This window comes from Giraffa tippelskirchi, chromosome 11, assembly GCF_054371585.1.
Source record: "Giraffa tippelskirchi isolate mGirTip1 chromosome 11, T2T-mGirTip1v1.2.pri, whole genome shotgun sequence".
In the NCBI taxonomy this organism is placed as follows: domain Eukaryota; kingdom Metazoa; phylum Chordata; class Mammalia; order Artiodactyla; family Giraffidae; genus Giraffa; species Giraffa tippelskirchi.
The window spans coordinates 14,419,639-14,441,824 of NC_137285.1; the positions used below are offsets into that span (position 1 = coordinate 14,419,639).

The following is a 22,186-nucleotide window of genomic DNA, read 5'->3' on the forward strand; positions in this document are numbered from 1 at the left end:
ACTTACAGCTCTTCGCATCATTCTTTGTATTTGGACATATTTCCTAATTTAGTTCTAATGTGCTTGGCATTCGGCAGCAGGTTGTATTAAGCAGCACGTGGCATGCATTCTAATCAGGGGACATGAGTGAAGTAATCCAGGAGGCTGGGTGTGTTTGACAAGGACCCTGGCTTGGCGCTGCCTCCTCAGCTTACATCACACTGGAAAACAATTGCTAACGTCTCTTAGGATAATCATTCCCCATACAGACGTGAAAAGACTCTGGATTGGTTATTGCCCGCATCACAAGTTGAAATACCTATCTGGCAGAGCTTTTGGTATCCAACACAGTGTTCATGGATCCCGGCTCCATTCTCCATACCTACACCTGCACATGAAATCTGTCTTCCTTTTGTTCAAGGTTCCATTCCAGAAGAGAACTAAAAACAATATTTTATGAGCAGGATGACTAATTTGAAATTTAAAGTTCACAAAGTAAATAAATGTCTCATTTCCTCTTTACTTTCGCCTTAAACCTTTATATTTTTCATATTTATTTACTTTCTGCTTGGAGAAGTTTAAGAAAATAGCACTCGGAGACCCATTTTCTGGATTGTTAGTATTGTTGCCAAAGGTCCCACTTCTGTGCTCAGGATGCTGTCATTAACCACTGCTTAGTGAACACATACTATATGCTGGATTTCTGATTGCTGGAAACAGTGATGTCTCAAAACAATGACATCTGCCTTGGGACTCACTGTCTTGTGGGCTTTAACAGCAGTGTGGCAAATACAAAGATGGTTTTCTCCATGTTGAGATGGACATGAGGTCATAGGGAGACCTTCACAGTGTATTTGCTGAATTCCAGAGTAATTATAGAAAATTGCATAGATGAATACATATATGAGGATTGAACATTCATATGCATTTTGTACATGTTTTAATATAAAAATATATGACTAATTGGCATAATTGTTAGTGTATTGTTAAAAATGAATAGTTTTCACATCTTGTGAAAACCTTGAAATGCCTCTGTAGAGCCCCAGGGCTTCTCAAGACCCTTCTCTGACTTAGAGACCTTTGAGGACCTGACCACCTCTCAGATTCTCTACACCCATGGTGGGTGATTCTGCAAAACCCATTTTTGGAACGCTGCCACTTGTAGAAGCTGAGAGTGCTTTAGGATCTCTATCAGTCCGGAACCACTCCAGGGAGGGAGGGAGGAAGTTCCTGAAAGTGAATACAGGGAAAAGTATCTTCCACTAAGTCAGGCAGCGGTGTAACCACTGGGTACTGAGCAAGGGTTTGAGAGTCATATGAGCCTTAGGCAAGCTGCTTACGTGCCTCAGGTTTCCTATTTGGGAATACCTGGGGAGAGTAGGTAGTGTGCTTATGGCTGGTGCTCAGGACCTGTTCAGACTCCTCCTCCACCTTCCCATCCCCACCAGCTTTGGGTCAGAGTTCATCAGGAAAGCCTGGGCGAGGGGGCCAGTGCAGAGGCACCAGGCCTGGAGGAGGGTTTCCACCGCTGGAGTGGTCCAGGTGTGGTGGGCGGGTGTGGGAGCTGTGCCGAAGCCACGTCTGCAGTCACAGCAGTCTGTGTGCGTCACAGGATTCATTTTCCTGAGAGCTGTTCTGAGAGAATGCGTGTAGAGAGTAGGGAGGGCTGGGGGAGCTTAGCCTCTGGCTGGATGAACGCAGGAAGTTAATGCGTGTGCTGAGTCACCTTGTGAACAGTCACTTTGAGATGTGGAGCCTTGTCCGAGAGGACTGGCTCTGTGTCTTAAGTGTCTTCTGTCTTCACTCTCGCTGGCATCGTTTTGTTTATCTGTGACATTCTTACCATTTTCTGATTTCTAAAAAAACATTGATCCGTATTCTCGAATCGCTGAGCATGTTTACAAGACCATTACAGTGACATATGTGATGATCATTGCCTTTTTATTAAGCTTAGAGTTTTATTTAGGGCCTAATTTTTCTAATGGCTTTCTTGATTATTTATGTGGAGTTTTCATCCTGGTTTACCATTATAGAGCCATGGGAGAGTGTGAACTTGGAGTTATCCTGCTTTTATGTCAGCTTCTCAGTACATGTGGCTTTGGTTTCTTCCTGCCCGATGAGGAGCAACAAGGTCTGTTAGGGTTAAAAATCAGCTTGTTTTTCCAGTTAATGAAGATCAGGCGGGCCTGTCAGAAATGTTTGTCTTTGCCCAACAACAGGAACAGTAACACTGTACAATAGGGCACAGGCTTTCCATGTACATGTGTCCAGACAGTTGAGACAAATGGTGTTAGTTTGGTCAAGGGCAGGAGAAGAGGGCACACAGAGAACAGCCTGAGTGAGTTTGGATTTCAGAATATTTAAGAGGTTTTACCGTTTTCAGGTTCACATGGCAGCCTAAACTAGACTCATGAAAATGTTACAAAGTGGAGGGCTTTTGCTTTTTATTCAGTACGTAGATGAATATGATTTATTAATTTGCCCAGCACTTCTGTCTGTAAGGCACTGTGTTAGTGGGTTTATAATTAACTTATCAATTATTGAGTTGCAGATGCATTCTTCTAATGGACACAAAGTTGCTCTCTCCTCATCCTCCCAGTGTGTTACTAATTTACAGGGTAAATCTGGTTCTGTAGATAGACAAAGGAAACCCCAGCTCAGTCTACCTGTGAGCAGTCACATTCCAGATGAAGGGCCTCAGGAGGTTCTCAGTGAGGCCCAGCATCTCTGCCACGTGCAGGAAGCAGATCTGCCGTCGCCTGGTTCCAGCCTCGGCTCACCTTCCCGCTGTAGACGTGGAACTGATGGCCTGGATGGGGACCGAATTCAACACACAGGTCTCTTTGGCTCCTTCTAGCCTAGGACCTCTGGCCCAGGCTCCGCCTCTTCCCCTGGGTGGCCTCTCTGCACTGTTTCCTTAGGTTGTGAACTCTTATCTCATGTTTACAAGTTTTAAAATGTATGTTGAAAGTGACACGAGAATACTTCTTCCCAGCCCCCCTCCCTCTCCCGCCTCTGCCCTTTCCCCGCCTTTGGGCTCTTGTACCACCTGTCAGTGCCCCTGCCCGTGGTCCCTTTCAGGTTTTGTCAGAGCAGTGGCTGCGTGCTGAGGACTGTAGGTGAGGCTCTGGTGTCCACCTTCTGCCTGGCCTTGGTTCCTGTTCTCCACACCTCCAAAGGGAGCCCCTTGCTCCTGCAGTACAGAGTATGCTGTGTTTATTCCCTGCATCCCCTCTTCCCCTCCTGTCACCCCATGTCTTCTCAGGGAGTCCATCCAGGTTCCCCCTGTGAGAAGCAGCCTTACCCATGATGCTGGCTCTCAGGGAGCCCCTCCCTTGCCCGACCCTTAGGAGCACAGGCCCTGCATCTCAAACTGCCGTGTTGTCACTGCCCAGCCCAGCGCTCCCTTAACCAGACGGCCTCCAGCTGGGAGGCAGGGAGTGAGCATTTAGAGCTGAGCACCATTGCTTTAAGGTCGGAAAGTCTTTTTGGCTTGGGAGACAGTGTAGGTATAGGGCAGGGGTTCTCAAACACCAGCAAATCTCAGAAAAATACAGATCTTGGGCCTCCACCCCTCAGGCTTGTGACTCAATGAGTCCGGGGGTGGGGGGTGCCTGGGGCTCTGCCCCGTGCTGCTGATGCTGCGAGTCCGGGGGTAGCATTTTGAGCACCCTAGGGTGGAGGTTTAGGAAGATGGGCTTAGAGGTCCCCCCACCTGGCCGTGAATTCTAGTTTCAGAACTTCACTGCTGTGTAAGTGACTTGACCTCTCTACACCTCCACTTCCTCATATATAAAGTGAGTAGAATCGTGGTACCCACCTTATGGAATTGTGGAGATCAGGTAGGTGAGTGACTGCAATGCCACAGTGTTGGGACACTGGAACTATCAGCCATTATTAATGACCATTTTTGCCAAGAAAAGGAAAAGGCTTGTCATATGGTGGCAAACACTGACCTGGAAATGAGACTAGTTGGGCTCTGCCTCGTGCATCCTGGGCTGCTGTTGTTACCTGTGTCATTTGGGGCAAGTTATTAATATTTAAATTACTTTAAGGCTCAGTTTCTTTATTCACAAAATGTGTACGGTAATGTTAGTCTTCCTTTGCTGGTTGTAAGAACCAAACAGGATGATATTCTGACAAGATTTGTGTGAAAAGACTATCATGATGATTGTTAACAGCTAATATTTGTCTTTATGTGCAAGACCCTGCTGAGCACGTTTGTGCCGACACCAACATGGACCATACAGTGTTGTTGAAAGGTTGTTAGATCTTAAGGGTGTGAAGGGAGCTGGGGCGGACTGTGCGCCCTCCATCAAAGGCCCCAGAAGTTCACTGCGGTTTTTCATGCTCCTCCATCAGCTGATTGTAGCCACATCTGCCAGTCTACTTGCTTGTAAGCCTTTGTTCAGCCTCAACTTGGGGCCAAACGAGGAGTGGCCAGGCCAGTCGAAAATTGATGCCCAAGCCACAAACTGTGCTGACCCACATATACAGTGTGAATCTACAGGTTCACAAGTGTTGTTACACTACCGTCATCTCACATGCACTCTTCCCAGTTAAAAAGTAATGTCCAAGTTGTCTTGAATTTTGAAGCCTTCATTTTGTAGTCTGCAGCCTAGGTTTTCCTCCCTCTACAAGCACAGATTTAGTGATAACCTTCTGTCTCACGGGGGCTCTGACTAGTTACATGTGAAGTGCTCTGAAACTGTCCACGCACGCTCTTCATTATGATGAGGCCTGGTGGGTGCATGAAAGGATGTGAGGATTTTCAGCTTTGAGTTACACACTTGCATAACAATTACAGTCTCCTCATTGCACTGAATGCTCTGACAGTGAAGATGCTCCTGGTCATTTCAGGTTCCCCATTGACCCGTTGTTTGCTAGTCATACCTCTTCACCTTCTTCTAGCACGAGGACACAGTCTGTCTACAGAGATCCCTGAAGCAGGGCAGAGAACCGTTCTCGGCTCAGTCCACAGAGTACACCTGCCTTCCTTTATTGTTTCCAGCATCTATGGATGTAGGGGGGATGGGGAGAGATTGGATCACAGGCTGGCCTGCATTGTCACCCCAGTGTGCTCTTGCTCTCTGGGTTCTTTTCAGGCTTAGGTCACAGTAGGTGTCGGTTTGGCCTCGCTCTGGCCCTTTGTAGACATCTGCCCACATCACAAAGCCCCATGTTTGGCACAGTCTGTGGTGATTGGCAGTGCCTTCCCAGGCAGAGTCCAGTCCTGGAACAGCGGGGGTTGCAGGTGCATTGGCGCATGGTGGTGGGGCGCGCACGCAGGCTTTGCCTACCCAGCGCCTGGCACCGCTGAGCAGCACCGTCCCATCCCTGAGATATCTTGGCCTCGTGGGCTTGTCACTCCAATTAAAACTTAAACATGAAAGCAGCCCGGGCTACTGCTCCCTTTGTGCTGCGTTTGAGGGTGGACCGTGCCAGAAGCATGTCGAAATTGTCGAGGGGCTGCTGCAGCTGAGGGATCTGTGCTCGAGTCAGGGGTCTATTTCTTCAGCTCGGCAGCTTGTGCTCGCTGCTGCTAAAAGCACCTGAGAGGCAAGTTTTTGTCTGCCAGCAGAGAGTCACCTTTGGGATGGTGGTGAAAGTCATTTTCCACATGTTCACAGATACGCCACCTTACCAGGCTTCGCGCACTGACTTATCTCTGGCAGGGACTTACAAAATAGTCTCTCTGGCTGATTGTCAAAAATTACATCATATCGGAGTAAACTGCTTTTAAATCAGACATCCATTATTCATGTATATTAACTGCTTTTTTATTTTTTTATTGGCTGTTTTGTGTATGATTTACTCTTTTCTCACCGGCTTGCCCTCCCAGCCCAATTGTCTGTCTTTCTCATCGTTTTTTTTTTTTTAAATCTTAGCTCATCTGTGAATTTATAGAGGCGATTCATTTAGCTTAGTATGCAAACATTGATAAGCAGACCCTGCATTTTTTGTAGTAGAATTTTTGACCACGTTTCTGTGGGTCATATTTATGTGAGGTCAGATCATCAACCTGGGTCGTTCACATGAGTAAATTCTGCCCTAAAACTGAGAGGTCTTTTTCATTTGTATCTTTTTTTTTTTTAAGCGAGCATTACTAGTCTTGTACTTTAAGATCTGTATCGAATGAAACTGTACCTCCCACTTACAAACCAGCTAAATATGTTGCTGTTGGTGGAAAGCAGTCTGGTTGAATGTGTTCACTTGTATGTGTGGCGCACATCTTTAATGTAAGGCAGGTGTATCATTGGCCTGTGACCGACACGTGCAGAAATGTGCAGCACTTCCTCACTCTTTTATCAAAGGTACACCGGGTCCGTCCTGTGTGCCAAACAGCAGTACAGGTATCCAAGGCACCAGACCACATTTCTGGAGGTCCCCCATGCACCTGGCATCTTTGTGCTCCTGGTAAATTGCCCTCATGCGTGGCACTTGACTGTTTGGAATAATAAGGACTAGATGGAGTTTGTTCTATTTATTTAACCCCAAATCAGCACTGTTGTGGTGGTGTATAGTCAACACTCGTGGACTTTCATGTACATGTACCTTATTCTTTGCTCACTGCGCCCCCTGGCATTTCAGACCTTTTCTTCTGAAATGATTTTACACCTTTCAAAAGTATATTCTTCACTGAGGATCTCTTGACCACAAGTGCTCTCTCTATTTTTATCCCAAAGCATCTCTATTTCATACTCTTTTTTGAAAAGTGGTTTTACCAGTCCTTTGTCTTCCCAGGATGGATAGGTATTTTCTCTCAGGCCTTTGAAGAGATGATTGGTTTTGACTTCCCCTGATGTTACTGAGAGGTTGTTTAATTTTCATTCCCACTTAGGACTCTTTCTCTTCTTTTGGCTGCTTTTTCCTTGTCTTTAATTTTCTGTGGTTTCTCTCTACTATTTCTAGGTGTAGATTTAGTTTTGTTCTCCCATTAGGGATTTTCGGGCACTTCTTTGCTTTCAGTTGCAGAAAGTTCTCAGCCATTGACTTGTTGAAATTTCCCCTCCCTCATTCTCTCTATTCTATCTTGAACTCAGATTAGATGTGTGTTAGACCAAACTGTTCTCCCTTCTCTGCCCTCCCCCACCCACTCATGTTTTCCATCTCAGTCTCTCTGTGTTGCGTCCTGAATAATGTCTTCATCTGTCTTAAGTTCACAAATTCTCTCTTGAACTCTTAATTACTTGTTTAACTCATCCATTGATTTTTTTTTTATTTCTAGAAATTTGTTTTGCTTTTCAAAGGTACTTAATCAAACTTGCCGCTTTGACCCCTTACCCTCTTTTATTTCTGTAAACATGTCCAGCGTGCATATTTTTATTCATCTGATAAACATCTGATGTCCTTGGAAGCCTGATTCTTCTGGTTTATGTTTCTCACTTATAAAGAGTTGTTTCTGTCTTTGAAAAAAATTTTTTTCCTTCCCTGTTCTTATATTTTTAATTGAAGTACAGTTGATTTAACACGTCTTAATAGACACTTCAGCATGTGCTTTTGCCACGTACATGTGTATGTGCCCAGTTGCGTCCAACTCTTTACAACCCCATGGACTGTAGTTTGCCAGGCTCCTCGGTTCTTGATTTCCTATGCAAGAATACTGGAGTGGGTTGCCATTTCCTTCTCTAGGAAAAAAAAAAATATATATATATATATATATATATATTTTTTTTTTTTTTTAAGAATTGTGAACTCATACTTGGCTGATCTCGAGTTGTAGATCTCCTACTGGACCTGGGTTGAGAGGGTCTTTCTCCTGCCAGTATTCTGCCAGCTACCAGGAACCATGTTACTGACATGAAAATACTTGAATTACTAGCCCTGGGGTCTTCTGGCCTTGCAGGTCATATGACTTCAAACACCCAGCCTGCGTGAGGGTTGCCGGCCCAAGGGCAACCAGTTTCCTTCCTGAGCTGAACCTGCAACAGGCTCTCTTCACCAGTGGATAGAGTTTTGCTCCTGGCTCACTTTTTCCCAAGTGTACATCGCTGTCCAAGGGCCCCAGCTTTAGGCAGACTCCACGGTGCTGGCTCCACCTGGCTCTGGCTGGAGACTGTGCCCCTGTTTCCCCCGTTTTCCAGGCTCCTGACTCCGGCAGATGTTCCCCAGAGCAGCAGCCCGTGACCTGAGTGCTGTAGTGCTCTCTTTGTTTCTGGCTCCTTGGAATTTCTCGGATTTTGTAGTTAAACAGAACGTTTGAAGAATGTTTAATAGACTGAATCTTAACCAGCCACCCTCAGTGTTTGAAACAGGATGGTTTTCCAGACACTCGAGTGTGCCATGTTGTCAGAGGTGGAACCTGGGGCCTGGATAATGGTGTGGGAGTTCTAGAATTGGGATATTGTGGAGAGAGGTTTATGGAAACTTCTGTTTTGAGCACAGTGAAGTGGTTCCTTTGTGCAAGCTGGCAACAAGATTAGACATACAGGAGTGGGAGAACATGTTAAGCTGTTAAGCCAAACAAAGCCTGTCTGAGTATTTATTGTGTACCAGACCATGGTAGGGCTTCCCAGGTGGCTCAGTGATAAAGAATCCACCTGCCAATGCAGGAAATGTGGGTTCACTCCCTGAGTTGGGAAGATCCCCTGGAGGAGGAAATGGCAACCCACTGCAGTATTTTTGCCTGGAGAATCCCCATGGACAGAGGAGCCTGGTGGGCTACAATCCATGGGGTCGCAAAGAGTTGGACACAACTGAGCGACTGAGCACATACACAGACCATGCTAAGCCCTGGGTTTGCCTGATAATAGTGTGGTTAATGTGCAGGCACTTAACAGAGTACCTGGCACTTGCTGGGTCCTTTGTCAGTGGTGCAGGAATGAATGATAGGATTGTTGCCTCAAGGAACTTACAGTCTAGGACAGTGTTTACAGCATGTGGCCTGGCGCTTTGTAACAGAGCCTTGGCTGGTCTGTAAACTCAGCCTCCTCAGTGACCCTCCTGCCCTCCAGCATTTGAGAACCACAGGTCTGGGGAAAAGTCAGAGGAAGCAGATGCACAGTTCTAGATGGCACCTTGTGGACTGCATAGACGGTAGATGCCTTCAGCACTGACACGAGGGCTAAGCTCTGCTAAGGGCTCAAAGAGAACACAAGGTAAGCTTGATTGGGATGGAAGAGAAGAGAACATGAGGCTCTACTTTCTAGAATTTGGCTTCTTAATCATGACTTTATCCCCTCAGAAGAGTATATATGGTAGTGACAGAGGTGAGTTGTTAAGAGATCAGAAAAGAAAGTAGGTAGACTTTGTCATCTCCACAAATGGCAATCAGGTCTTCTCTCCCTGTGACTTTTGTCTTTCACTTTGCTGCAGTCCAGCACAGCATCTCCTTACCTTTCCTCTCTGTCGCATCCCCTTTTTAAGATGGTGGCAGACAAAGTATATTTCACAACACTTTTAAAAAAGCTGTAGTCTTGTAAGGGAGCCTCTGACCACTCCTCACGTCTTGGGAAAGCCAGACAAGCCCTATTTGAGTATTTCTTATGTACGAGACTGTGGTAGGGTTTCCCAGGTGGCTCAAGTGGTAAAGAATCCACCAGCCAGTGCAGGAGATGCAGGAGACTCAGGTTCGACCCCTGGCTTGAGAAGCTCCCCTGGAGGAGGAAATGGCAACCCACTCCAGTATTCTTGCCTGGAGAAACTCATAGACAGAGGACCCTGATAGGTTACAGTCCATGGGGTCGCAAAGAGTCGGACACGACTGAGCGACTTCACTTTCACTTTCATAAGTCTGGGACTGCAAGGCTCTGTAATCTCTTCAGAACTGTTTCTGTACACAAATGGTTCCTGTTTCATAATGAGGGGAATAGCAATCCCAGATTTCAGAAATGTTTGCAGCTAAATCCAGGTCTTACTAGGTGAAGTTGGCCTGCCTTGAGCTCACCCCACTGCAGGGACAGAGCCATTTCTCATCCCTTTCCTTCAGGGTCTGATTGGAAAGCCAGTGCTAGATACACTAGCTGGTCTGGGAGGAGCAGGGGTTGCCTGCACCAGGGTGTTGCCTTAGGTTTCCTTGATGTTGGGCCTGTGGCTGCCACCTCCATCCTGACTGTGACATTGCCACCTGCTAGGACATGGTGGAAAGGTGGGTCTCCTCGGAGAGGTGAGCCCCACAAACAGAGGAGTGGGACAGCTGGTGGCCGCACGCTAGCTGGTGAAGAGGTGGATTGTTTCAGCTGGCAGCCCGCCTAGGCTCCTGCACGTTATCCACCCTCCCTGTTCATTCCAGTGCCTGCTGCACGAAGAAGAGTCATAGACATTTGTTGACTGACTGCAGAAAGAATTACAAATTAAGGATAATTGTTATTTACTTTGTCTAAAAAAATTATAAACAACCCAGATATCCACCAATATGGAATTATATATCCATGATGAATTCTATGCAGCCTTTAAAAAGAAAAAGTTCAACTTATTAATAGGTACTAATAAAGATCTCTCATGTTATTTAGTAGGAAAAATAAGTCACAGAGCAATAATCCCACTGAAGAACAATTTTTTATTTATTTATTTATTTATTTATTTATTTATTTAATAAATTTATTTATTTTAGTTGGGGGCTAATTACTTTACAATATTGTAATAGTTTTTGCCATACATTGACATGAATCAGCCATGGGTTTACATGTGTTCCCCTTCCTGGACCCCCCACCCACCTCCCTCCCCATCCCATCCCTCTGGGTCATCCCATTGCCCCGGCCCTGAGCCCTTGTCTCATGCATCGAACATGGAATGGTGTTCTGTTTCACATACGATAATATACATGTTTCAATGCTATTCTCCCAGAACGTCCCACCCTCACCTTCTCCCTCAGAGTCCATAAAATTGTTCCATGCATCTGTGTCTCTTATTCTGACTCGCATATAGGGTTATCGTTACCATCTTTCAAATTCCATATATATGCATTAGTATACTGTATTGTTGTTTTTCTTTCTGGCTTACTTCACTCTGTATAATGGGCTCCAGTTTCATCCATCTCAGTAGAACCGATTCAAATGTATTTTTTTTAATGGCTGAGTAATATTCCATTGTGTATATGTACCACAGCTTCCTTATCCATTCGTCTGCTGATGGACATCTTGGTTGCTTCCATGTCCTGGCTATTGTAAACAGTGCTGCGATGAACATTGGTGTACACGTGTCTCTTTCAATTCTGGTTTCCTCGGTGTATATGCCCAGCAGTGGGATTGCTGGGTCATATGGCAGTTCTATTCCCAGTTTTTTAAGGAATCTCCACACTGTTCTCCATAGTGGCTGTACTAGTTTGCATTCCCACCAACAGTGTAAGAGGGTTCCCTTTTCTCCACACCCTCTCCAGCATTTATTGCTTGTAGACTTTTGGATAGCAGCCATTCTGACTGGTGTGAAATGATACCTCATTGAGGTTTTGATTTGCATTTCTCTAATAATGAGTGATGTTGAGCATCTTTTCATGTGTTTTGTTAGCCATCTGTATGTTGAAGAACAATTTTATACACACTCACAAGAGAGTGAGAGAGAGGGAGCAACAGACAAGACAGACATGGGTATAGAAAAAGTCTAACAGTATCCAGTCAGCTAGACAGGTTCCGAATCCACGGATTCAACCAATCCCAGGTTGAAAATATTAAAAAAAATATTCTAGAAAGTTCCAAATGGCAAAACTTGAATTTGCTGAGCACCAGAAACTATATACACAGCATTTACATTATGTTAGTTGTGTACGTAATCTACAGATAGACTTGAAGTAGATGAGAAAATGTAAGTTACGTGCAAACACTACACCATTTTATATAAGTGTGGGCAGATTTTGGTATCCAGGGGTCTCAACCCCCATGGATACGGAGGGACAGCTGTATACACTGAACTGTTAAAGTGGCTCTTTTTGAGAGATGGATATGCAAAAGGTTACAAGTTTTTGTTACATAATTTTGTTGTGTTAGAACTTGTTATATATTATGTTTGAAATCAGAAAAAAAAATTGGGGGGGAATTTCAGAGAAATCTAAGTAATTGACAGAAATGAAAGTTAGGATTCCGAGACTAGGGTTTGTAGCAATACCTTAAGATCTCCAAGATGGAAAAAGCAAAGTGGTTTTTAAATAATGCTTGCTGCCCCCAGGTGCCCGCTCCATCTACCTGGAAGCCAGAGAGAAGGGAACAGACCCCACAGTGTCCAGAGACCCCACACTCCTCTCCTGCAGTTCTCTTTGTAAAATAGACAACAGGTTCAGTCCTTCTGGACAAGTCTTAAACATCCAACTCCTACAAAAATTTGCTCTGTAGTCACTATTTAAGCCCTTTTATGATGCACTCTTGGTACTTCAAAGAAAAAAAATCCCCAGCAACATCTATTGATTTGGTGGTCACATTAGCGCAGAACATTTTCTCCCAAGATTTTAGCTACGGGTCGTTTTTTCCCTCTTTCCAGCATATCCATACACCTCTGAGAGCGAGTCGAGTGGCCATGGGTTGAGACTCACCCAACTAGGGCAATAAAGAGAAAAATTAGTCTAATGCATGGCTTTAACAAGAGGGAGAACGTGAGCATGAATAATTAATCTCACTAGTCTGTGGCAATCAGATAAAATGAAGTCCCATTTGCTCAACCTTATTAAAAGAGAGAGAGCATGGGAGGGAGAGGGAGATGGTAAAGGTCGTTGAGGGACTCGTAACGTGGGAAGAACCGCCTCTGAGATGGGTAATGTGTTTTCTAATCTCTGCGGTCTTTAACTAAACATAATGGTCAAGGTACTCTTCTGGTAGTTCTGATTCATTGAATTATTAAACACTTTAGAAAATCCTTGACTCCTGACTACTAACTTAGATGTGTTTGCGATGAATTTTTGGAGAGTGGTTAGATCCCACTGTTTCATTCAGAAACGACCTGACCTCTCGCCAAAAAAGAACTTCTGGAAAAAGTAAAGACATAGGAACAGACTCAGTGTCAGACTTTAATTCTTCTATTTATTGTGGACATTTCTTCCTGCTGTCGCTGTTGAAGTATTTTAAAAACAGATTGAGTCCATGCCCTGTTGATAGCTCTACAGTGATATGTAAGTGCGGAATGTTACCTTAGGGTAGACCAGGAGATCGCTGGTGTTTTTTTTCCCTCCCTCCAGGAACTAATTTTTATGCGGTTTTTAGGATATTTACTGTGGAGAGGAGATTTCATTTATTTCTAGGTCCACATAATCTTATTTTGGATATTTTATGGTTGAAATTTTCTCAGAAACTTTATTTTCAACTGCATGAAATAAAAATAAAATTTAGTATGTTCTCTATAGTCTTTGTGGATTAAGAAGGCATTTTACATTTTGAAATTTCCCTCTCTCCTTTCAGATACTATGAGCAGTAGTTACTTAGGAATTTCCAAAGATTCAGTTCTTATAAATGTATGTTGACAGTGAGATTGATGGTTTTCAAGGTGGCGTCAGTTTATTAACCTCTCAATTCTGAAATACGAATCTGTATACTGACAGTTGGTAAGTGTATTGGTTAACAAAAATATTAGCCTGTCATTTTCATGTGTGTGGTAAGAGAGGAGTTCAGTTCAGTTGCTCAGTTGTGTCCGACTCTTTGCGACCCCATGAATCGCAGCATGCCAGGCCTCCCTGTCCATCACCAACTCCCGGAGTTTACCCAAACCCATGTCCATCGAGTCGGTGATGCCATCCAACCATCTCATCCTCTGTCGTCCCCTTCTCCTCCTGCCCCCAATCCTTCCCAGCATTAGGATCTTTTCCAATGAGTCAACTCTTCGCATGAGGTGGTCAAAGTATTGGAGTTGCAGCTTCAACATCAGTCCTTCCAATGAACACCCAGGACTGATCTCCTTTAGGATGGACTGGTTGGATCTCCTTGCAGTCCAATGGACTCTCAAGAGTCTTCTCCAACACCACAGTTCAAAAGCATCAATTCTTCAGTGCTCAGCTTTCTTCACCGTCCACCTCTCACATCCATACATGACTACTGGAAAAACCATAGCCTTGACTAGATGGACCTTTGTTGGCAAAGTAATGTCTCTGCTTTTAAATATGCTGTCCAGGTTGGTCATAACCTTCCTTCCAAGGAGTAAGTGTCTTTTAATTTCATGGCTGCAATCACCATCAGCAGTGATTTTGGAGCCCAAAAAAATGAAGTCTGACACTGGTTCCACTGTTTCCCCATCTATTTCCCATGAAGTGATGGGACCAGATGCCATGATCTTAGTTTTCTGAACATTGAGGTTTGAGCCAACTTTTTCACTCTCCTCTTTCACTTTCATCAAGAGGCTCTTCAGTTCTCTTCGCTTTCTGCCATAAGGGTGGTGTCATCCGCATATCTGAGGTTATTGATATTTCTCCCGGCAATCTTGATTCCAGCTTGTGTTTCTTCCAGCCCAGCGTTTCTCATGATGTACTCTGCATATAAGTTAAATAAGCAGGGTAACAATATCCAGCCTTGGCGTACTCCTTTTCCTATTTGGAACCAGTCTGTTGTTCCATGTCCAGTTCTAACTGTTGCTTCCTGACCTGCATACAGGTTTCTCAAGAGACAGGTCAGATGGTTTGGTATTCCCATCTCTTGAAGAATTGTCCACAGTTTATTGTGATCCACACAGTCAGAGGCTTTGGCATAGTCAATAAAGCAGAAATAGATGTTTTTCTGGAACTCTCTTGCTTTTTCAGTGATCCATCGGATGTTGGCAGTTTGATCTCTGGTTCCTCTGCCTTTTCTAAAACCAGCTTGAACAGCTGGAAGTTCACGGTTCACTTATTGCTGAAGCCTGGCTTGGAGAATTTTGAGCATTCCTTTACTAGCGTGTGAGATGAGTGCAATTGTGGCGTAGTTTGAGCATTGTTTGGCATTGCCTTTCTTTGGGATTGGAATGAAAACTGACCTTTTCCAGTCCTGTGGCCCCTGCTGAGTTTTCCAGATTTGCTGGCATATTGAGTGCAGCACTTTCACAGCATCATCTTTCAGGATTTGAAATAGCTCAACTGGAATTCCATCACCTCCACTAGCTTTGTTCGTAGTGATGCTTCCTAAGGCCCACTTGACTTCACATTCCAGGATGTCTGGCTCTAGGTGAGTAATCACACCATCGTGATTATCTGGGTCATGAAGATCTTTTTTGTACAGTTCTTCTGTGTATTCTTGCCACCTCTTCTTAATATCTTCTGCTTCTGTTAGGTCCATACCATTTCTGTCCTTTATTGAGGCCATCTTTGCATGAAATATTCCCTTGGTGTCTCTAATTTTCTTGAAGAGATCTCTAGTCTTTCGCATTCTGTTGTTTTCCTCCATATCTTTGCATTGATCGCTGAGGAAGGCTTTCTTATCTCTCCTTGCTATTCTTTGGAACTCTGTCTTCAAATGGGAATATCTTTTCCTTTTCTCCTTTGCTTTTTGCTTCTCTTCTTTTCCCAGCTATTTGTAAGGCCTCCTCAGACAGCCATTTTGCTTTTTTGCATTTCTTTTCCATGGGGATGATCTTGATCCCTGTCTCCTATACAATGTCACGAACTTCTGTCCACAGTTCATCAGGAGACTCTCTATAAAATATTACATTACATTATAAAATATTACATTACTAAACTTTTGAGTTCAGTGATGAATTTTAACCCCATGATTAACAGAATACAGTGTATACTCATTATGTGTGTGTATGTGTGTGTAAATGAAGAGGCTTTTCAACTGAATTCTGTGGCAAGGACTGTGTCTTCAGTACTTAATAACAGTTAACTGACCCATAGTGAGCACTTAATGTTAAGTGAAATTACTTTTTAGTAAGAGACTTAAATAATCTTCAGAAAGATTCCTTATGAATCATCCTCCCTGCCCCCTTTTTGCTGGAGAGAAGGCGGGCGTGCATGCTCAGTCACTTCAGTTGTATCCAACTCTTTGCGACCCTATGGACTATAGCCCACAAGGCTCCTCTGTCCATGGGATGCTCCAGGGAAGAATGCTGGAGTGGGTTGCCATGCCCTCCTCCAGAGGGTGTTCCTGACCCAGGAATCGAACCCAGGTCTCCTGCATTACAAGCAGATTTTTTACCCACTGAGCTACCCTGGGAAGCCCCAGAGGAGAGGCAGTGTTCAGATATAATGAATACATTGTCTGGAGACCAATAATTCTTTCTTACCTGCCTCCATACCTTATGGAACAGAGCTTCCTATAATTAGCAAGTGGAGAGTGATTGAAGAGAGAAGTGTTGGGGAGTATCAGTTGTACCTCAATTAAAAAAAAATTTTTTTTGATGTTTCACATAGGACTTTGTGTTTTGGTTTGTCTTTTAAAGAGGTCATCTAGTGGTTAACACTGCAAGCTTCGTCTTCTTTAATCCTTCTGCTCTTTGTTCTTTTACCTGCTGTGGTGTAAATACCGAGGGGGAAAACAGATAACCCATGCAGGCTTCTTGTTAACCTCTTCCCCCATTATGTAATCAGAAGCAGTGACCCTTAGTTGGTTTCCATACTTCTTTTTCTGTGTTAGGAAATTGGGATACCTAATTTCCCTACTTGGCGTTTTTTGTGTGTCCTTTGTTTGTTTGCACCTTGGCCTGGAATTCTTTGGAGTTTCTTTTCTTCTGCATTTCCTTTTGTTCTGGCAGGGACATTCTCCACTCCCATTATCTGAAAGGGGTCAGGGGACAGAGCCTCTTTTCTGTGGGAGCAGGTGGTGTGACCGTGCCCTGGGCGATGCTGCGTGGAAGGTGTTTGTGCGGGCCTGCTCCCCTAACACACTCTTGTGTGTTCCTCCTCCTCTCCAGATCCTGGTGTACAGCCTGGAGGCAGAACGCTGCGTCTCGAAGCTGGGCAATGCGCTGGGCGACTTCACCTGTGTCAACCTCCGGGACAGCCCTCCCAACCTCATGGTCAGCGGCAACATGGACCGGAGGTAGGTCTCCACACAGTTGCGTATCTGGCCGCCACAGGCAGCTTCTCGGGAGACCAGGCCGCTCGGCTCCACTGAGCTCGCTTGATTTCCTCCAGGGCTCACCCTCCTCACTTTTCACTCACAGCTCTGCCCACCTGAGTTCAGCCCTGACCTCACAAACACTGTTTCTGTGAACTTGGAGGACAAAGTCTCGTATTAGGTAGTAGTTGGATGTGACCGCCTCTCTGCCTCATTTCTGAAACTCCATGGGAAGGGGGTCTTTTAGGCCATTTGGTGGACGCAGTTGGTGGAAGGTCCAGTGAGACCACTTGGAATATCTTTTGTCCCCCTGCTATAAAATTTGTTTGGCATTTAAAAGCTCACTTTCTAATATTAAAAACAATAACCTAAGGGATGAATCATGTTTAGCAAAACAGAGTTGCCTGCCAAATGATGTCAAGAGTGTGTTTCAGAACACTATGCTGTCCCTCTGGTGATGGGGTTGGGGTGGGGGAGACTTCATGTGAACAGATTCCAGTTTCTATTTAGCTGATTAGCAGTCTTCCCTTTAACGTATTGGCTGAGGGAGTCAGATTTTCCCGTTCCAGGGTCCCGTGCCAGCTCCGGCCGCTCCAGGACCCATCAGCACGAAAGGATTAGAGTGTTTGAAAAGACGGAGTCCAAATTTTAGGATTTTTTTTCTTTCTGTCCCCTCTCCCCCTTGTCTCTTCCTTTCTTTTCTTTCTTTTTTTTTTTTGGCTGGATATCTGTCACGTCTGATCCAGTGCCCTGAAGAGAGGTAGGGTGGCTGGAGGCCAGGTTCGGCCGGCGGGCGGCCCCTCCCCGGCCGGCTCCGGGCTGCAGGTGGCGGGCCGCTTGGTGGGGGTATCAGATCGTGAGGCGGGTCCTCCTTTGTGCCAAATCCCAGACCTCTGTCACACCAGTGCAGCAGCTTGCAAAAATAATTATTTTGTCAAATAATATTTCCAACTTCTGACCTTCACTACTACTGCCCCACTCCCATAGAGCAAAAAGATAATGTGAGTATGCTTTACTGAAAGAAAATACTCCATCTTATTTTTTTTTTCCCTCAAGGCATCCTGAAACAGCTGATACTTTTCATACTTGAGAATTAAATCCTCAGTATACGTGCAGGCAGGTTTTCTTTTTATTTAAAAAAAAGAAAAAGGAAAACCCCTAGGCTTGATAACTGGCCACACTTGTGGCACAGCAGACCTAACAAACCAGTTTGTAGGGTTCAGTTCAGTTCAGTCGCTCAGTCGTGTCCAACTCTTTGCGACCCCACGAACCGCAGCATGCCAGGCCTCCCTGTCCATCACCAACTCCCAGAGTTTACCCAAACTCAACGTCCATTGAGTCGGTGATGCCATCCAACCATCTCATCCTCTGTGGTCCCCTTCTCCTCCTGCCCTTAATCTTTCCCAGCATCAGAGTCTTTTCAAATGAGTCAACTCTTTTCATCAGGTGGCCAAAGTATTGGAGTTTCAGCTTCAACATCAGTCCTTCCAATGAACACCCAGGACTGTTCTCCTTTAGGATGGACTGGTTGGATCTCCTTGCAGTCCAAGGGACTCTCAAGAGTCTTCTCCAGCAGCACAGTTCAAAAGCGTCCATTCTTCGGCGCTCAGCTTTCTTTATAGTCCAGCTCTCACATCCATACATGACTACTAGAAAAACCATAGCCTTGACTAGACAGACCTTTGTTGGCAAAGTAATGTCTCTACTTTTTAATATGCTGTCCAGGTTGTTCATAACTTTCCTTCCAAGGAGTAAGCGTCTTTTAATTTCATGGCTGCAGTCACCATCTGCAGTGATTTTGGAGTCCCCCAAAATAAAGTCTGCCACTGTTTCCACTGTTTCCCCATGAAGTGATGGGACCGGATGCCATGATCTTAGTTTTCTAATGTTGAGCTTTAAGCCAACTTTTTCACTCGCCTCTTTCACTTTCATCAAGAGGCTCTTTAGTTCTTCTTCACTTTCTGCCATAAGGGTGGTATCATCTGCATATCTGAGGTTACTGATATTTCTCCTGGCAATCTTGATTGCAGCTTGTGCTTCCTCCTTGTATTCCAGCTTGTAGGTTTACTCTTCCCATTTTCATTTCCGATCTGAACTGGACAGAGGCTCTGAGCGTGTCTGCTAGGAGCTCCCCCAGGGGCCCAGCAGCATCCCCACCTTCAGGAGTGCTCTGGGCGGGGCATCCAGATGGAAGGGGATGGGGATGGGAGTTATGCTTCAGTGTTTGCTGACAGCATGAGCGTGTAGGTGATCAACCACAGCGAGGCTGCCAGGAAACCAAAATGGTGTTCCCGAGAAGAGACCTCTGCTCTCTGTACAATGCAGCCTAGTTAGCTCTGGAAGCTCAGTTACAGCCAGATCGTCCTGACCGTTGTCAGCCGCACATCCTGCTCTCAGTGAGGAGGCCGACGCATACTGGGTTAAGCTGATGTTTTATTCTGGAGCAGAGCTTCCTGACTACATGCCCATTGCCAGAGGAGAAGCAAGCACATAGTGTAAAAGGGCTCTCTGGTCATTTTGAAGGCCCAATCTGACCATGTTAAATTCTTTTTACTAATATACCAACATTATGGTTTTTTCAGATGGTAAAGAATGTGCCAGCAAGGCAGGAAGCCTGGATTTGATCCCTGGTTCAGGAAGATTCCCTTGAGAAGGGAATGGCAACCCACTCCAGTATTCTTACCTGGAGAATCCCATGAACAGAGGAGCCTGGCGGGCTATATAGTCCATGGGGTCAAAAAGAGTCGGACACAACTGAGCGACTAACACTTTCACTTTTCTTTTGCTTTATGGATGGAAAGAATGGACTCGGGAGTTGGGGAGGGGGCTGTCCAAAATGGCATTTCATCAGGGCCAGTTCCAGATCTGTGTGCCACTAGTTTGACCACTGCTGGTACCTCAGAGGCTCACCATTGTATATAGGATTATTCTTTATGAATCACATTTACAGTGTTAGCAACATGAATTTGAAACACGGGGCTTAAAATACTACACATCTGAAAAAAGGAAGGGCTTCTCTTGTGGTTCTGCTGGTAAAGAATCCGCCTGTAGTGCCAGAGACCTGGTTCAATCCCTGAGTTGGGAAGATCCCCTGGGGAAGGGAAAGGCCACCCACTCCAGTATTCTGGCCTGAGAATTGCATGGACTGTATAGTCTATGGGATCACAGAGAGTCGAATACAACTGAGCGACTTTCACTTTCAAAAAGGAAAGAATATGGACTCTGTACTTTTAAGTGTATAGAGGCATGTCTTTTGGGATTTTCCCAAAGGCTTAATATTTAATAACTATGAGTAGGATCTCATTAGAGATACCCACCCAGGTTGAACAGCTTATGTTTTATTTCAGAAGTGAGAGTAAGGGGCAAATACCGTGGAGAGAGCTATGTGGCTATCACTTAGTGACACATGCAGTTTAAAAACCTTGGGACCTTTTTTATTTTAAAAACTAAATTTCTATTGCATTCTCTTGGTACTTTATAAATAATTTGAGAATGAAATAGACTCTAAAGGTACATAAAACTGTCCAAGGTTAAAACAAAAAGTTTCGTTAAAGTAAGAAAATCAGCTTGAGTAACTTTGTAAACATGGGTGGAATTTTATAAGGAGTTGTGTTTTGGGGTGGGGGGAGGCAGCATGGTATAGGCTGAAATTAAAAATGAAAAAATAGTTCACCTAGCTTGTCACTAGAGGTTAAGTAGAGTCTGATAGAAGATTATAAAATGATCAGGGTGTGGGAACTGAGTTACTGTTGGGTTGTACCTTGCCCTAGTTGGGAGGGAAGGGTGATACAGTGGGCTTTTGTAGGTGGGGCTGTGCACAAGAGTTTTAATACCCTAGATCAGTGAGGGTTTTTTAAATGTGTATTTTGTGTTTTGCTGCTAAGCCAAGAAGAAAGAGTGGTTAAGCAGCGTTAGAGGAGGAGGGGTGGGGTGTGCATCCAGTGTTAGGACTAGAAGCTTGTGTCTTACCACAGTGTCTGTCTTGTGCTCAGAGAGGGCTTAACTCTGTATGTGAAGTGAGTGAAAGTTGCTCAGTCATGTCCCTCTTTTCAACCCCATGGGCTAGACCTATAGTCTATGGGATTCTCCAGGCCAGAATACTGGAATGGGTAGCCTTTCCCTTCTTCAGGGGATCTTCCCAACCCAGGGATCGAACCCAAGTCTCCCTCATTGTAGGTGGATTCTTTTTCTAGCTGAGTCACAAGGGAAGCCCAAGAATACTGGCGTGGGTAGCGTCTCCCTTCTCCAGCGGATCTTCCTGACCCAGGAATCGAACCGGGTTTTCCTTCATTGCTGGCAGACTCTTTACCAACTGAGCTATCAGGGAAGTCCTTAACTCTGTATATTTTGCATTTATTCTAAGATGCCCTGATTTTTGTTTTTTTTACATTTTCACATCTATAAAATCAAGATGTGTCTTTTATAACATCTTACAAATAATTGGCAGCATGTTAAAATATTACAAAAATTAATGGTGCTTCTTACGTTGGATGGTGTTCTCCATTAAATAAAAGTTTGTATTTGTTCAGTGAAGGCAAAAATAAATCCATAACTTAGAAATTAGAATGTTGTGAGAAACCTGATTGGGTTACCAAGACAAAGTCTGCAAGAAATAGACCACTGTGGGTTTTGGGCTTTTTTTTAGTTTTACCTTTGCCTGGGGTTTACTGAACATTCAGAATCTGTAAATGTATGTCTTCTATCAAATTTGGGAAGTTTTTTGCCATTATTTCTTCAAATATTTTTTTCCACACTGATCTATTTCCCCTCTCCCCTGGGACTTCAGTGATGTGAAGGACAGACCTTTTAGCTCACAGATACCTGAAACTCGATTCATTTTCTTTCCTAAGCCTTATATTCTTCAGGTTGCAAATATCTATTGATTTAACTTTGGATCCATTAACTTTTTCCTCTGTCATCTCTATTGTACCATTGAGCCCATCTAGTGATTTTTTTTTTTATTCTGGATTTTACACTCTTTGGTTCAAAATTTCCACTGTTTCTATTTCTCTGCTCCTAATCTCATCCTTTCTTATCACTGTACCTTTATCTCCTGGAATATAGTTGCAGTAGCTGCTTTAAAGTCACTGATGGTTCCTAAAGCCCGAGTTATTTTAGGGTTGACATTGTTTTTGCCTGGAGAATGGGTCACATTTTCCTGGGGCTTTCAGGATAGGAGGAGTATCAAGTAATGTGGGCTGTGTCCTGGACATTTTGTGTCCGCTTTGTGTCCTGTTGCATAATCGTCTGGAGGGTGTTGAGTTCTGTGTTTGTTTTAAACAGGCAGTCCCCCTGGTTAGGCTGAGACTGCAACTTGTGTTTTGCCTTCA

At 44.5% G+C, this 22,186-nt stretch overlaps 1 protein-coding gene across 2 annotated transcripts in view; it reads left to right on the forward strand.

The window, feature by feature from the left end:
* FBXW8 (F-box and WD repeat domain containing 8) overlaps positions 1–22,186 on the forward strand; it is a 117,553-nt gene that overhangs the window by 82,626 nt on the left and 12,741 nt on the right. For both annotated transcript variants that reach the window (XM_081539705.1, XM_081539706.1), the window contains exon 8: positions 16,711–16,838. In XM_081539705.1, coding sequence (XP_081395831.1) covers positions 16,711–16,838 — 128 coding nt within the window. The remainder of the gene's footprint in view (positions 1–16,710; positions 16,839–22,186) is intronic.